Source organism: Rhagoletis pomonella, unplaced genomic scaffold, assembly GCF_013731165.1.
Source record: "Rhagoletis pomonella isolate Grant_MI unplaced genomic scaffold, Rhpom_1.0 Rhpom_scaffold_00013, whole genome shotgun sequence".
NCBI classification, from domain to species: domain Eukaryota; kingdom Metazoa; phylum Arthropoda; class Insecta; order Diptera; family Tephritidae; genus Rhagoletis; species Rhagoletis pomonella.
In genome coordinates, this window is record NW_023458567.1 from 22,991,547 (window position 1) to 23,007,119 (window position 15,573).

The 15,573-nt window shown below is 31.3% G+C and overlaps 1 protein-coding gene across 1 annotated transcript; it reads right to left on the minus strand.

The window, feature by feature from the left end:
• Positions 1-832: 832 nt before the first annotated feature.
• LOC118748289 (general odorant-binding protein 19a-like) lies at positions 833-7,396 on the minus strand. The gene is made up of 3 exons (XM_036482664.1): positions 7,323-7,396; positions 3,539-3,630; positions 833-1,035 (listed from the first exon to the last, which is right to left on the minus strand). Exons 1-3 carry the CDS (start codon positions 7,384-7,386, stop codon positions 838-840), a joined length of 354 nt encoding a protein of 117 aa, XP_036338557.1. The 5' UTR covers positions 7,387-7,396; the 3' UTR covers positions 833-837.
• Positions 7,397-15,573: the final 8,177 nt, after the last annotated feature.

The window sequence follows — 15,573 nt, forward strand, 5'->3', positions numbered from 1 at the left end:
AAAAAAGATGAAGCTTAAAAAATTTGCATAAAAACATTTAAAAATCTTTTCAACGGGATCGTAGGAATGAGATTTTTGATGCTGGTTTTTTACTTTTTTCAAAGACTTACGAAAAACTTGAATAACTGGGCCAAAATCATTCTGACTTAGACTTATTGGATCTCAGTAGAAAGGTATTTTCACATTGTTCTTATTTCTGTCAAAAAAAAGTCATTCGTGTCCCAATTTTTTTTTTTTTGTTCTCCAAATACCAACACATCTTAATTCAACTTTGAATAACATTCGTTCATGCTACCTTTCTCTTTAATCTTTTGAATGAGTTTATTAGCAAAGAAATAAAAAGGGTGAGAAAATACATTTCCAATGACACCTCTTAAGTCTAAATCGGAAGAGTTTAGGTTAGTTAAAAGTTAAAAACGGCATCAAAAATCTCATCATTATGATTATGTTCAAATTTTTTTTAACGTTTTTTTTCATGTTTTTGTGCAAATTTTTTAAGCAAAACGGTTTTGTCATTTGAGGGGAGCTTTTCAATAAAAATCTTTAAGAAACTATATTTATTCATAAAAAACTTCATTTTTGGAGGTATTTTCAAATCGGTCCAGCTCACTTAAATCTTAATATTCTTACGAAATTTGTAGGTGGACGTCTTAAGATATAAAAGATTTTATAATTCCAATGGAAAAAATAGTACCGATTTTATTTTTTTTGTATAGGGAGTGATGCAGTCTAATGTACATATGTAGAAGTGCCAGAATGCTTTATATTTATAGAAATTAATTAAAAGACAACTTATATTTAGTTAATATTGTTTATTGTAATTCTTGTTTGCTCTTTCTAAGGGAATATAAATTTTGTGATCTCTCCACGTAAACACTTCAAAATAGTGTATGCCGATTCACAATTATTTTTAATGCCCACACTTGCATCCTTGCACCTCATCAAACCGGCACGGTAATCCTCCTTGTAGCTATCGGGCAAAATTAAATCCACTTGTTTCAATGAGGCATCAAACAGGAATTTGCCCTTCTTCATCTAAGGTTGATATTCGAAATAATCATACATTAGGTATATGACTTTTTAACATATATTTACATACCTATGAGAAGATGATGAAAAACCCATAAAAATCACTTTTTTGACAACATTTGACTGCGATCAAAACTGGGGCTTTTTTTCAGTTGACTTGGAGTTTTCCATATATGCATATTATAAGTATATGCTTTTTTTACACAATTTTTATACATACTTTTTTTTACAAAAACATGGTTTAACCAAAACCATATAAATCAAACTTTCAAACTTTATACAGAGCTTAAAAAAATTCAACATATTTTCATTTAATCTTACAACTTTTTAATGCGATTTTTTGTAAATTTTTTGAGTATACAGTTTTATAGCCTGTTCATTTTCAGTATCATAAAGTGCGAATTCTAAGCAGCTGAAAAGCTGCGTTGATTTTTGTAATTTTTTTTTTCTGAAAAAAGTGTAAAAAGCCGCCAGCAAAAAACAAAATGTATTGAAAATCAAAGGAATTGTTTAACCGTTTTAAACTTGCACCTTACTGTAAAATCTAACAGGCTATAAAACTGCATACCCAAACATTTTTATAAAAAAATAACCAACAAGCTTTTACTTTAAGAACCTTGCAAATATTTAGCAAAAATCAGTATGTACTAATTTTTGCCCCCCACTGCACGTGTTACTGAAAACGCATTGCTCTAGTAGGTTAGGTACAACTAAGCCAATTTTAATTGGTGATTTCACTCATGAATACACTAGGCCGACGTAATCTAAGAACTTATGAAAGGTCTAGAGAATTCACTAGTTCCTCACTGGTGCGTCGTATTGAACGTTCGCTGTGTTACCTAGGTAACAGTCGTGTTATTAGAACTTCTGAACGGAAGTTAATGGTATCTAGTGAAATAGCTGGTGAATGCTTATCTTGTAACTATAAATTGATTACTGCTAATGTCATCCCCATGTTAAATTTATGGGTGATTTGCTTTGCTGGTAATCTGGTGGGTAGCTAGTGGTGGTTACCGATGAAGAGTGAATTCAAAAGTGTCCTATATTGTGTTTTTATTATTTCGAGATCAAAACATATTTAGAGGTCGCTCAAAGCGATTAAGTTTTCCATGTACAGTGAAACGCGCTTAAGTACCCCCCCCGCTTAAGTACCTAACCCGCTTAAGTACACAACATATTTGGGCAATGTGAATTTTTGAATGTAATCTGAAGAGAATCTCTCTGTTAAGTACCTCCCCCCTTATTTACCCAACCCAATTCCTTAAAATATTTAAATATTTTGAAATTCAGTGGCGGCGTTACACACCTTCGGGAAAAAATTATAAAAAATAAACGGTAATTTTCAGCTACTTGAAACTTGCACATTATTACACTTAAATCTATATCTAAAATCTGTATCTAAAATCTATAAAACTGTACACACAAAAAACACTTCTGAGAAAAAAAAATTAAAATTTTGGTGAATTTTTTCTTTAAGTTTTCTATAAAACCTTAAGCTTAGGTTTATATGGTATTTGTTAGGGAATGAGATGTATTTTAATAAAAAATTCTTAAATAATGCTACGGTTACTTTATTAAATGTTCATGCTTTATTCAAGGATTTACATATTTATGTGAGTCTACAAAAAAATGTAACTACATCAATAATTATGCTCGCTTAAGTATCCGCATAGAGGTTCTTTTAAGTACCGGGTTCTTTTAAGTACCCAACCCGCTTAAGTACCTCAAAAAGCTGACATTTTTCGTGAGGTACTTAACCAGGTTTTACTGTCGTAGAAAAGGTATAGGAGAATTCTTGAAAATCAATATTTTTAGATCGGAAAACTTTGCTTCATCTCAAGAGACTTCCAATAATAATAACCAATTGCTTATTTTATCATTTTCCAATACTGAGGACATTGCATTTTTAGGGGACTTATAAAACATAGTTAATATTGAAAAATGGTTAAATAAACATATGGCTATAGTATTTTTTTCGGCATAGAACAATCCTAGGGGGCAAGAGCATTAAATTCCGACTTTATCTTTTCTGCATGCATTTTTGGACCACTTTACTGTCCATACTTATGTATGTTTTCTTTCCCCCAGTACAAATTTTTCCTTTTACTAAATAGTGACAAAAACGTCATTTTCGTTGGTTTTTCATCATTCCACATACTCTCCGCATAGGTAGATATGTATATAAATTAAAATAAAAAAGTTAAAAACGTTCAGGCTTGGCGTGCAATACCACGTACATATACGCAAAACACTAGAAGAGTCTGCGATTGCGTATATTTTAAAATGCCTTTTACGCAGTTTGAACGACTTTTTTTTGTGAATTCTTGTTTGTATATTGTTTGAATTGTTGTTTGTATATTGTAAGTTTTTTACTTCCTTCTATAAGATTTAGGTTTGTATTGCATTTTGCGTATATGTACTTGGTATTCAACGCCAAACGATATGCCTAACATATAAACACATTATATGTATGTAGATTTAAATACGCAATAACTGTTGTTGTATTTACCGTTTGCATCATTTCTAATACACAATTAATGTAGCATTTTACATCTTTGTTGTTGTCCGGTATATTGCCGTCACGCAATTGATCAGCTAGTTCTGCAAAATAATGCACACTGCTTATATTGATTGTGAGAAACATGTTCTAAGCAGGGTTGCCAACTTTTGCATTCTTGAAACAATTAAACAAAATCAATTTCAATGCTTTACATATCTTAAAAATTTTTTATTTAGAACAACAAAACAATATAACATTTCATAGATACTTACATACATGAAAATTTTCATATATCGAAATCTCAGTGATAAATATCATAATTATAATAATTCGTTTAAACAACTTAAAAGATAATTCAAAATTGAAATAAAAATTACACCAAATTGTTAATTTCTATATACAGTGGGGAGCAAAAATTAGTACATGGTGATTTTTTAAAATATTTGCGAGAATTTTAAAGTTAAAATTTTTTGGTTATTTTTTATAAAAAAAACCAAAGCCATATAAATCAACAAACTTTATACAAAGCTTTGGAAAACTCAAAAAATTTTCATTAAAGTTTTAAGCAGCAGAAAAATCGCGTTGATTTTGAAGATTTGTTTGTTTTTGTGGATTTTTCCATATAGACCAATTCCATCTCAAATCATGCAATCCGACTCCGATTCACTTGAAATTTTAGTATATTATTCTACTTGGAAAATAAGCGCACACGTATTTTTTTATTTGTTGGTACCATCAAAATTGCATATTTTATGCACTTTTGAAAAATGATTCATCAAATTTCCATTTTCTAAAATCTAAAATTTTGTTGTTCTAATTCGTATTTTTACAGGCATTTGAAAATAACATCACCCATAGTATCGAAGAGATGTAAACTTTTTTCAAATGCCTGTAAAAATACGAATTAGAACAACAAAATTTTCGATTTTAGAGAAGGGAAATTTGTTGAGTGATTTTTCAAATGTGCATAAAACATGCAATTCCGATGATATCGAAAAATAAAAATATCGGAGTAAATCGGAGATAAATAACAAGTGTAATTTATAAAAACTGTCATTGATTTATTAATGTCCTTTGCAAAAGTTAAAACTTTGAATGAAAATTTGTTGAATTTTTCAACATTTATATATATATGGGTTTGGTCAAGCACGTAACATATATTTAACAAAAATCACGATGTACCAATTTTTCGCCCCACCTAACGTATACGTTGCACAAAACTCAGCAAAATTCAATCAATTTGCACAGCATTGTAGTAGTATAACTAAGTGCCAGTTTGAAGTTGGTAAAAAGTCGCGTTGAGTTTTGGTAATTTTCTTTAGGCTGTTTCTCAGAAAACAAGACTATCGAACGTACTTTACACTCGTGCTTGAGTTCTTTGTTTAAAATTCATTAAAAAAAGCTAACGCGTTTTGGATTTGGAACACAATTACAAATTTTCTTTACATCTGCTTTCAAGAAATCGCACACATACACATATACACACGCACGCTGTTGATTAGTAAATAGAATTTGTAAAATATACGTATTTTTCGAGTTTGTTTACAACGAGATATCTAATTTTCTTTACTTCTGTACCGGGACCGGGACCGGGACCGGGACATAGCGCTTAAATCCGGGACATTCCCGCCGAAAACAGGCCGGTTGGCAACCGTGGTTCTAAGCAATACATATCTGTGGACAATTGACAAAATAACCTCTTTCAAAATAACAAATTTTTCAGGAGCGAAAAAACATATTAAATGCTTTCCACAACATAAATTTCTTACAATGAAAAAAGCAAAAATGTTTGTTAAACTGGACACAATTCAATAAACAAGCATTTTGCAATACATTTTTTTATTTAAATATCATACTTTTTTAAATAAGTATATAAAAAGTATAAATAAGACCTTTCGTCAAATGCTTTTTTAAAAAAAACTCACCTTATTCCATACAAGTTGTTTTGGCAAATTGAGTTTGAGTAAAGTAGTAAATGGTTTTTTGCCTTGGGTCAACAAGTTTATTTAAGAAAGCAATTTTTTTTTAATATGCACTTGGCAAAACAACAGCAATCGAAAGAGGTTGTTGTGTCAAATGCAAATCGCAGAAATTGCACAGACGATAATAGAGACAATTTCTTTTGTTATAATTTTTCCGTTTGAAATTTGTTTACATTCCAACTCTTTGGAAATAAGATCTTTTGCAAACGCAATTTCGAAAAAATAAGAAAGAAGTTCATTATAAGACTGGCATAACTTTTATATTAAGAGCGTGTATGAATCGGTAACAAAGTTCGCGTAGAGTAAATTTTTAACAACTATGAGGTGAATAAAATTTCTGTAGCTCATGAGGCTAGTGAACTTTTTGACAAATGCATAGAAAATTTTGAAAATCGCAAAGATTGTTGATGTGTGTAATTTTTCGTTAAATAAATGTTTATGTTAATGGTAAATGTTTTCTTAAAATATTAATTTCTCTTCAATTTTTAATATTTCATGCCGCATAAATCTGCGGTTACCAAAAATTTACCGCTGTCAAAAAAGATTTGATTTCACACAGCAGATTGGCAAAACTGTCTTACCATAGTAAAAATATTATTCAACAGCTTTCCCCATAGAACTTTGTTACCGATTTACACACGCCCTAAATATCATATTAAAAAGTTTTTTTTCACTTTGTTTTAACATAGTTTAGTTTTTGTAAAGTTTTATAACTACATTGAAAATAAACATAAATGTTAAGGTAGCGATATGATTCTATGAAAAAACTCGTTTCATTTAAAGCAGGGATCACACGATTTGCACTTTTCTACAGTTACAGTGTTTGGAAAGTTGTTATTGAGCTGAAGTTCAGCCAGCCAATCGTCCCGATTTCGGCGGGACTGTCCCGGATTGAAAAACTATGCCCCGGTATTCTTACAGTTTCGAGCGTTTTCATTTATCCTAGAAAATTATATTTACCTCAAAAGGAAAGAACTCTTTTTTTTACGTGTAATTCCTATAGGAAAACTAAAGGCTCGACGCGGGACCACTTAAAATTGTCCTAGAGAGGGGATATTCGTGGAGGATCATTACTATACCAAATGCTAAAATTTTTGTGACGTGCATACATTCATTTGTATTTTTTATTGTTGAATACTTACTGGCAATTCTTAAAACTATCATTGTAACAATTGAAAAGATTCTTACTCAGCGTCTGAATTGGTTAGCGTGAGAAATATTGCATGATTGTCCTTATCACATCTTCAAGACGATTAGAGAATTACGTAAGAGTGTCGAATATTCTTGAAGTTTAATCAATTATGGATCGCTTATTCCTTTTTTATTTGAAATGTCTCTTGATCGTGTAACGGCACAGTTATGCTACTGATTTATATAGTTTTCTCGAAACCGATTGGAAACCTGTGCTTGAAACGGTTTGGGTTCGTTCTTTTTCTGGTCTAAACAACGGTTACGGCTTCGTTTTTGAAACATGAAACGGTTTTAAACGATTACGGTTTCGGCTTTGTTTTCAATCGCTTTTTTCATTGAAGTATCGTTTATGAAAATTTTTATGTACATATGTACATAAGTATGTATGTATCTATGAAATTTTATATTGTTTTGTTGTTCTGAATAAAAACTAATTTCAAAATAAAGCATTGAAATTGATGTCGTTTAATATGTTATTTTACCTACCCTCTTTCCTAACAGTGTATGTCCGGGTTTCAAGAATACAAAAGTTGGCAACCCTGAGCTGAATTCGTTATTTCTAGACAACAACACTTTACAAAGCTTAAAGCTATCTACCAATATAGTGTATGCATTTTTACCAATGCTAATTTTTGGAAATCTTGGCAGACACACGTCTCGCATTAACTTAGCTGTGGCCCACATCTGGTCCTCAGAAACCTATAAAAAACAAAAAAAATATATATTTACATATATGTATATAATAGCAATAGCAAAGGTTCTTAAGCGTTTGGCCAAAAATATAGAAGAAGGAATAAACATTTTTTTTTTCAGACCTATTTTCTTTCACTTTGGTCAGTTAACAAAATACGTAAGTAGTAAATGGGACCGCAATCCGACTTAAATTTTAGTATTTGGTATAGTAGTATTAGGTATAGCGGAAGAAAATAAGTTATTCTCTTTTGAGATCAATATAATTTTTTAGGATCAATCAAAACGTTTGAAACTATAAGAATACATTGATTATATGCCATTAAAGTATTATACAGGCTCAGATTCTTTATATTCCTAAATTATCCTTTTTAATCGCTTGTCCTGCTAAACCTAATAACAAAAAAATAAAATCGAATTTTGAGAATCTGAGCATGCATAGCACGTAAATGCACAGTGGACCAGAAGACTTGAAAAAGTGGCCAAAATGGTTGCTTGACTATTTAACCCTGAAAAAATCAGAAAAACATATTTTTATAGTATAGCTCAACGGTGGGCAAACGCGACACTTTAAGCCAAATGCGGCCCTTTGCTTAGTAAAATGCGGCTTTTTTTACTTGCACTTTCCTTAGAACATTTTGGCTCTTTTTACTTTTTAAAATACATATTTCTTTGCTGGAGTTTCTTTTCCATTGTGTTTTTTTTTCATTTTATTCTTTTTATATACACATACGCAAATTGAGATGGGATCATTACCCGCAATTGCAGAATGAAAATTGGCTTTCTGACCTAATGCTCTTTACCTATATGATGGAACATTTGCAAACCTTGAATTTGTCTCTGCAAGGAAAAATAAAATTGTTTTGTATTTGTCGCAAATTATTATTATTTTTTTTTTTGAAGCTAAACTACATACATCTTTTTATTCATGTTCTCAAAAAAAGAATATTTCATCATTTTCCGTGGCTATGAAAAAAATATTGCACATGACTTAAAAACGGATTTTGAAAAATGATTTGCCGATATGAAATTATTTAAATGTACTATATACTTCATAAACCCTTTTTTTGTAACATAATTGAGGATGAATTTACAATATCCGAAATACTCATTTAAAAAAAAAAAACGCAGAAGAAGAATTGGAGTTGTTGTAATCAGAAGAAGATAAGGCACTGGAGATGCAACATAAAGCTTTACCATTACTTGAATTCCGGCAACAAGTCCAGAAATAAAATATACGCTGTTGAAAACAGCTGGGTGCCGTGTATTTTCAATTTTTGTTACAAAGTATAACTGTCAAAATACAAAGTATAAAAGTCTAAGTACCGTTCACAATTTAACAGAACTGTTACGAACGGTTTTAACTGACGTAAAAGCAGATTTTGAAAATTTGGCCATAGCGATCTTTTGAATTTTCTTTAATATCTACACATCTGACAGAATAATAACAAAATTAATGTTTTACCTTTCTAATGATAATTTTATCTAAAAATTAAATTTTGTTTTTGTTCTTTGTTTTTGTAGCTCTTTGTAACATTTAGAATTTACATGTGGCTCTTTTCGGCCTCGGCCTTGTCCATCGAATAGAATCACGAGTCCAAAAATTATAAAAATCAGAGAGGCACGTACTCTGGTTTTAAGATTAAATAGCTTTAAACGTATTAACAATTTAACGATATTTTCTAGAAAAAAATTTTAAAAACAGGGTTGCCAGGAATATGAAAATTTATAATTATTCAAAGGCTCCACAGAATGCTTCAATTTCTATAGTAAAACTAACACCATTTCAAAATACAAAAAAATATTTTGGAGTGGAGCTGCCAGCTTTCTAAAAACTTACAATTACATTTATTACAAAATTTATTCTTATTTAATATTACAATACGGGTATCAAACGGAAGGTGTTTGAACAAGCTTAAAGACTAAAACATCTTTAAGTAGGGTCGCCTATCTATCAACTAACGCTATTATTTTTATACCCGCGCGCACTTGTGCACAAGGGTGTTATAACTTTGTTCACATAACGGTTGTTTGTAACAGGAAAACGAATCAAGATAGATATGGACAAATGTATACATAAATGATCAGAGAAAAGAAGAAATCGATTAAACGGTGACTGTCTGTCCGTCCGTTTGTGCACACGATAACTCAAGTAAAAATTGAGATATCTTAATGAAACTTGGTATGTGTACTTCTTTTCAGCGTAGGGCAGAAATGGCCAAAATCAGACAGTAACCACACTTATCTCCTATGTAACGGTAGTTTTCAGAAATACGAAAACTGCGATATTTTAATAACTACTGAAGCTTATTCACTCTTGACACGTACAATGATTTTTAGACGAAAAAAAAAATATTATAATTTTTGGAGAATGGGCGTAGCCACGCCCACTTGTGATTACATGTGTATGTCTTGGTAACCGCTCCATAGATTTTTCCCAAACCTAGCACAGTTGTTGGCCTTGGTACAACATACTAAACAGCTGGAAATATTTTAAAACCGGACAATAACCACGCCCACATCCCATATAACGGTTAAATCAGTAAATACTGAAGGTAATTTATACAAAATTGATGTTTGCAATATTTCTTTAGAAAAAAATACGTTTATGATAAAATTTTGGGAAATGGGCGTGCCACCGCCCACTTATTACCACATGTGTGTATCTCGGTAACCGTTCGTTCGTTGTACCAAACTCGGTTTAATTATTGTGCTTGCCACATAAAAGCAAAGTGTTGAAAATAATTGAAATCGGTGTAAAATTAAGCCCACTTTTTATATAACGGTAAATTTCAGAAACGCTTGGAACTTCAATATTCGAAATTTAAGGACGCTAATTTATTCAAAATTGATACAAACAACAATCCCTTGAAAAGTCGTAATATTAATATGGAATTTAGGAAAATGGGCACACATTATTGTAACTATATAAGTTAATCGAAGATATTTGAAATATTGGAAAACCAACCCTGCTTGCCATGTAGCGGTAGTTTTCGGAAAGGTAAAAAACCTAAATTTCTACTGTTCTCGAATTTAAATTCTTTTTTTTTTTTACTTAGCTTTTTTCCCTTCCTTTGCTTCTAGTTAATAGGTGGAATCACCCCCTTCAAGTTGTAATCTCCATTTTTCAAACGGCATAAACTGCAGTTAAGGCTTGGTGGAAATGGGCTATTATTTAATTTATAAAATTGATATATGAATTTTAAGAATTATTTCAAAATGTTACCTGTTATTAGCCTGAAAATTGCCACACTTGCAGTATCCAGGGTTTACTACGAGGAGGTTGCAGTAATAAAACACCCCAATTTTTAATTTATTTTTTAATATTTTTGTTTTTATTTTTTTTATTTCTTTTTTTGATAATTTAATTAGGGGAAAAAACTCAACAACATTAATAAAACAAAAAAGCTTTTATTAGTTCCAGTGTAATCATAGTCATCGGTGGTCCAGTATGTCTATATTTTAATTTTTTTAATAAAATCGAGTGATTACATATGTATGTATGTATGAAAAATTTAGAACTTCTCTATCTCTGTGGATGTTAAGGGAACCTGAACCTTTTAATCCTTGTGGTCCAGTTTTACTTCGTAAATATGATTTAAGCTTAAAAATGAGCGTTCGATAGAAGTCACTGTCACAGGAAGTGATGCCCCTATCTGCAAAGAATCGGTTTACCTTTGGGTATAAAATTATAATTGAGTAGTCCACTTGCAAAGTTTGCCATGTAAAATTTTTTCGGCTTTTAGTTGTTGGTGGATTACGTACCAGTATTTAAAGTAGTTTCCTGTCCACTAACAACACAGTGCAAAATCTTTTTATATTCTGAAAAAAATAGGAGCAAATGTTAACTCTTCTTCCAAAAGTCGCTATCATACTTATTTATAAACTTTCAAAAGTATACATCTTCTGATGAACTTAGAAAACTGCTTTAGCTCGTATAGGCTGTTAATGTTATCTTATGTCATGTTAAGTTGTGTTACAATTTTGTAAGGCTATTATTTATCAAAATTTTCAGGTAATAATAAAAAATATTCAATTTAAATGTTAGGCACTCCGCACATTAAGCTCCTAATCACAGAAGTGTAATCGTTTCGGCATACTAAAGTATAAAGCTTTTATGCCGAACCCATGTATTTCAATGAAGCTCTGTAGATTACGATTCAAAATCATGTTTGCGCCTAATCATTAAAGCTTCATGAATCGAAGCGCCCAACATTGTAAGGCGCTTGCAGTTTTGAAATCGTCATTTGTTTACTTTTTTGTGTTGGAAATAAAATATATTTGTCAATTCAATAGAAAATAATTGGAAATGAACGATTTCGTGCTAAAATTCGTGCAAATTGCATTAAACCACAAGCGTTTATGCAATATATCGGAGCAGAAAAATTTGCGGAAGTGTGTGTTGCGAAAGAACGGCCAAAAAATTTGTTTTGTGTAGAAAGTGTTTATTAGCTGGTGACTTATGCAGGGCGTGCAAGTGTCCAGAAGTCGAGTCGTCATGCATTCGTTTCGGTATGATGAAACGATTACTCTACTTTGATTAGGCGCGTAATCTGCCGAGTGCCTTATACTTGTTGTCGTAGTCGTTTTTTTTTTCATATTTATGGCTTTCTATTATAAAAACACATAACGCTGTTTGCAAGTGGACTACTCAATTGTGTGAAAATCAATTATCAAAATTTGTATGGAAACTCGTTTACGCATTTCTGATAAATTTCTCTAAAAACTTCACTGAATTATCTTGATAAACTTGATTTTCGGGACGCAGAAGGTTGTGAAATTACCGCCATCTTGAAAACAATGATGGTCAAAATTTTTTAGAACTTAGAGAAGCGACCATTTTTGGGCCTCAATCAACTACGCCGAATCGTTTGTAAATCTTTATACATGCTAGTAATTTTCCAATAAGATTTTCTCTATCTCATCATTATATACTGAGTCTGTAGGACTCGGTTAATTAATTTTTTCCCTACTCGACACTAGTCAGGTGAATTTTCGGCTGTCACTGTTTCAGTTTAAAATAGTTCGGTATTTTTACAAAATACATTCGGAAGGCAGCACTTTTTATTATATGGCGTGTTCGTTTCTACAAAAAATGTTGCCTTTTCATTGCCCTCTTCGTAGTATTTGTGAGTAGAGGGCAAAGAGGGGTTAACAGTTTTTGGTAGAAGCGAAAAACCATTAGTGATTCACGGACATTGAAAGTACACTTTTTCTAATAATAATTTAATTAAAACCGATTACTCAACAAACTTCAGATGACTTGAAATTTTGATAGAATTTTATTTACAGTATATAGAAAATGAACTCAAGTTTGCCTGCCAATTCTTATAGTCTGAAAGTACTCTCACCCCATGTTAAAACTCCATTGTTGCAAGTACTATAAGTCACCGTATTTCAGATGAGCTGTCCTTTTTACAGCACATTAGTAATATTATAATTAGATGAAATATCTACGGCCAACCTATACTGATGGTCATATCAGTTGAAAAATGTCAAAAATGTCATTTCCGATAGTGCGGGCGCGCGAGAGCAAACGAATATTTCATATGCCATGGCGTATGAGTAACGCTCGTATCATTTTTTCGGACTGTATATTACTGCGAAAAAATCCCGTTTCGTAGTATGGCCATTTAAAAATAAAAGTCTTTTTTACGGTACAATAATGGAATTCCTGGTATTATGTGTACCGTTGTACATCCCGATACAAAATGATATGTCTAACAAAAGCCATATAAATCCAAATTTCTCAGTTTGTACAATAATTAGAAAAGTTCAAAAAGTTGCACAAGCTTGTATGGAAGAAAATAATAACACCGTGGGCAAAAAAAGTCAACGCGAATTCTTAGCCTATTGAAACTTGCACCTTATTATTAATAAACTACAAAACTGAATACTTGGAATTTTTGAAAAAATTAGGAATTTTGTTGTTGTGATTTCTCTAAAAAGTTTGAAATTTGGATTTATATGGTATAAAGTACTATTTATAAAACAAGTCTTTAACCAAAAATAATAATTTACACAAACGAAAGGAAAATAGTCAAAATTGGTCGAGATATCGTGTCCCTATTTTTTACATTAGAGCATATATGAGTAGTCCACTTGCAAATTGCGCTATATACATTTTTTTCGAGTTCTAGTTTTTGGTGGGTAACGTACCAGTATTTAAAGTAGTTTATGCAGCTTAAAAGTATATTAGTAGTATTAGTATTTTAGAAAAAACTGCAATATCCATATTTGGAAACCATAAAAAAGTACCCCCCAAAACCGCTACCTGCGTTCGCCCCTGGGTTTGATTGATATTGATCCTAGAAAATTATATGGACCTCGAAAGAGAGGAACTCATTTTCTTACCGTGTTATTCGTATGGAAAAATTAATGCTCGATGCGTGACCTATTAGAATTACAGTAAAGAGGCCAGATTGATGGAGGATCATAACTAGACCAAATACTATAATTTAAGTCCGGTTGCAGTCGCATTGCAGAATTTAAATTTTTTACGTGGTCTAATTTACATAAACAAAAACACAAGCCCGCTACTAATACTATGTCTCCATTGAGAGATTTATCCATTAAGATTTAATAAATCCAGTTGCTAAATCACAACCATCTCCATTACCACAACGAGATATGTTTGACGTTCACATTTTTAAATATTTGACGTTTGCTTATGTATGATTTTATAAATACAGTTGCGGACATTGATATACAGACAGATAAAAGGAAGGTGCCAAGCGGATTTTCATTATGTGAATTCTTAATATTATTGGCTTCTTATTCGTGGTAAATATGTATGTATAATATATAGTTTGGAAAATGTAAAGAATGGTATCATATTCCCAATCATTTTCCCGAATTTAAGAAAAATTATCGAAACGGTAAAAAACATTTGCGGAAAGAAAAATTTTTGTAGAACTCTCTTATTCATAGGAGGGAACCGAATTGAGTTCTAGAGGATGTTCGGTGCAATGTTATCGAAGCAGAACCATTACCGAAATTTATTAATTTTTTGTCGGAGCGCGCAAATGACTTATAGAAAGCGGAGAAGACTCTGCATGATATTACTATAAAACATTTCTTCTAAATTTTTAGTTTTTAAAAAAATATTTTCTTAATTTATTACAACCAAAGTTATGTACATATGTATTACTAATTTTCCTCCCAAACTAACAAAGATATAAAAATTCCTAAAAATACGAAAATTCATGTTTTTATGATAGGCTAGATTTCAATGTCCTAAACTGTATATTGAAAACACAAATGTCATTTGACTTACGGCATGTGAATTTGTGGTTGCCACATCCAACAAATTGTACTTATTGATCAATATTATTGAAGATTTGACGAAGATTTAACTTAAAGCTACCGCCTTTCGAGATTTAATTTTATATGGTAAATCTCAAAAGATTTAACGCCAAATCTCGTCAGAGGGCTAAATCTTCATTAAATCTCAAAATGGAGACATAGTATTAGCTACGAAAAAAATAATGCAAAAATTCCGTCACGTACATTTTCCGAGAAATTTCGTTTTTCATTTTCCACAATTTCCACGTTAACTAGCGTTACCGTTGCATTAATTTTTTGAGCACATTTTATTAGAATGCAATAGTCAAAACACTTCTTTGATTAATTTAGGAGCTCATCTCACTATCGACCCCCTGCCCTTTTCGTTGCTGCCTTCAAGCTTCAAACAATATTTGCACTTTTTCTAAACTCATTCGCGAAAATACGCTTCCAAATTCCTTAATCGATATTCCTATAAAACATGCAAGTTTTAAAGCTTATTTTTCGCATTGTTATTTTAAAAGTGTATAGAAGGAATCCCCTTTGTAAAATCTTGCTCCAAAATATAACGCCCAATAGAAATTGGATTAAAAGGTGGCTTCTACGATGGCTTCAAGCTTGCTCCACTTAGAGATTTAGCTGGCTGTATTTAATAAGTAAGAACATTTTTTAACAAAACAGTGTTTTCACACAATTCGATAACGCGATTGTTTGTGTTATTTGGCAAGGAAATTTCACACTTACACCAGCAAAAGTTAGGCCAGCGGATAAAATTATAAAAATTAAAAATGTGAATATAACTTTAAAATGCTTCATTTTACAGAATGCAACTTAATAACACTGCAATAGAGTTTACTTTAAACTGAAATCATTTTTTAACATCTATTTGATTATATA

Excerpts from the sequence above, each read along its gene's own strand:
- LOC118748289 (XM_036482664.1), bottom strand. The coding sequence starts at position 7,386 with ATGTGGGCCACAGCTAAGTTAATGCGAGACGTGTGTCTGCCAAGATTT. Across the intron at positions 3,631-7,322 it reads ATTTCCAAAAATTAGCATTG|AACTAGCTGATCAATTGCGT; the intron begins GTAAAAATGCAT and ends ATTATTTTGCAG. Across the intron at positions 1,036-3,538 it reads TATTAGAAATGATGCAAACG|ATGAAGAAGGGCAAATTCCT; the intron begins GTAAATACAACA and ends TATCAACCTTAG.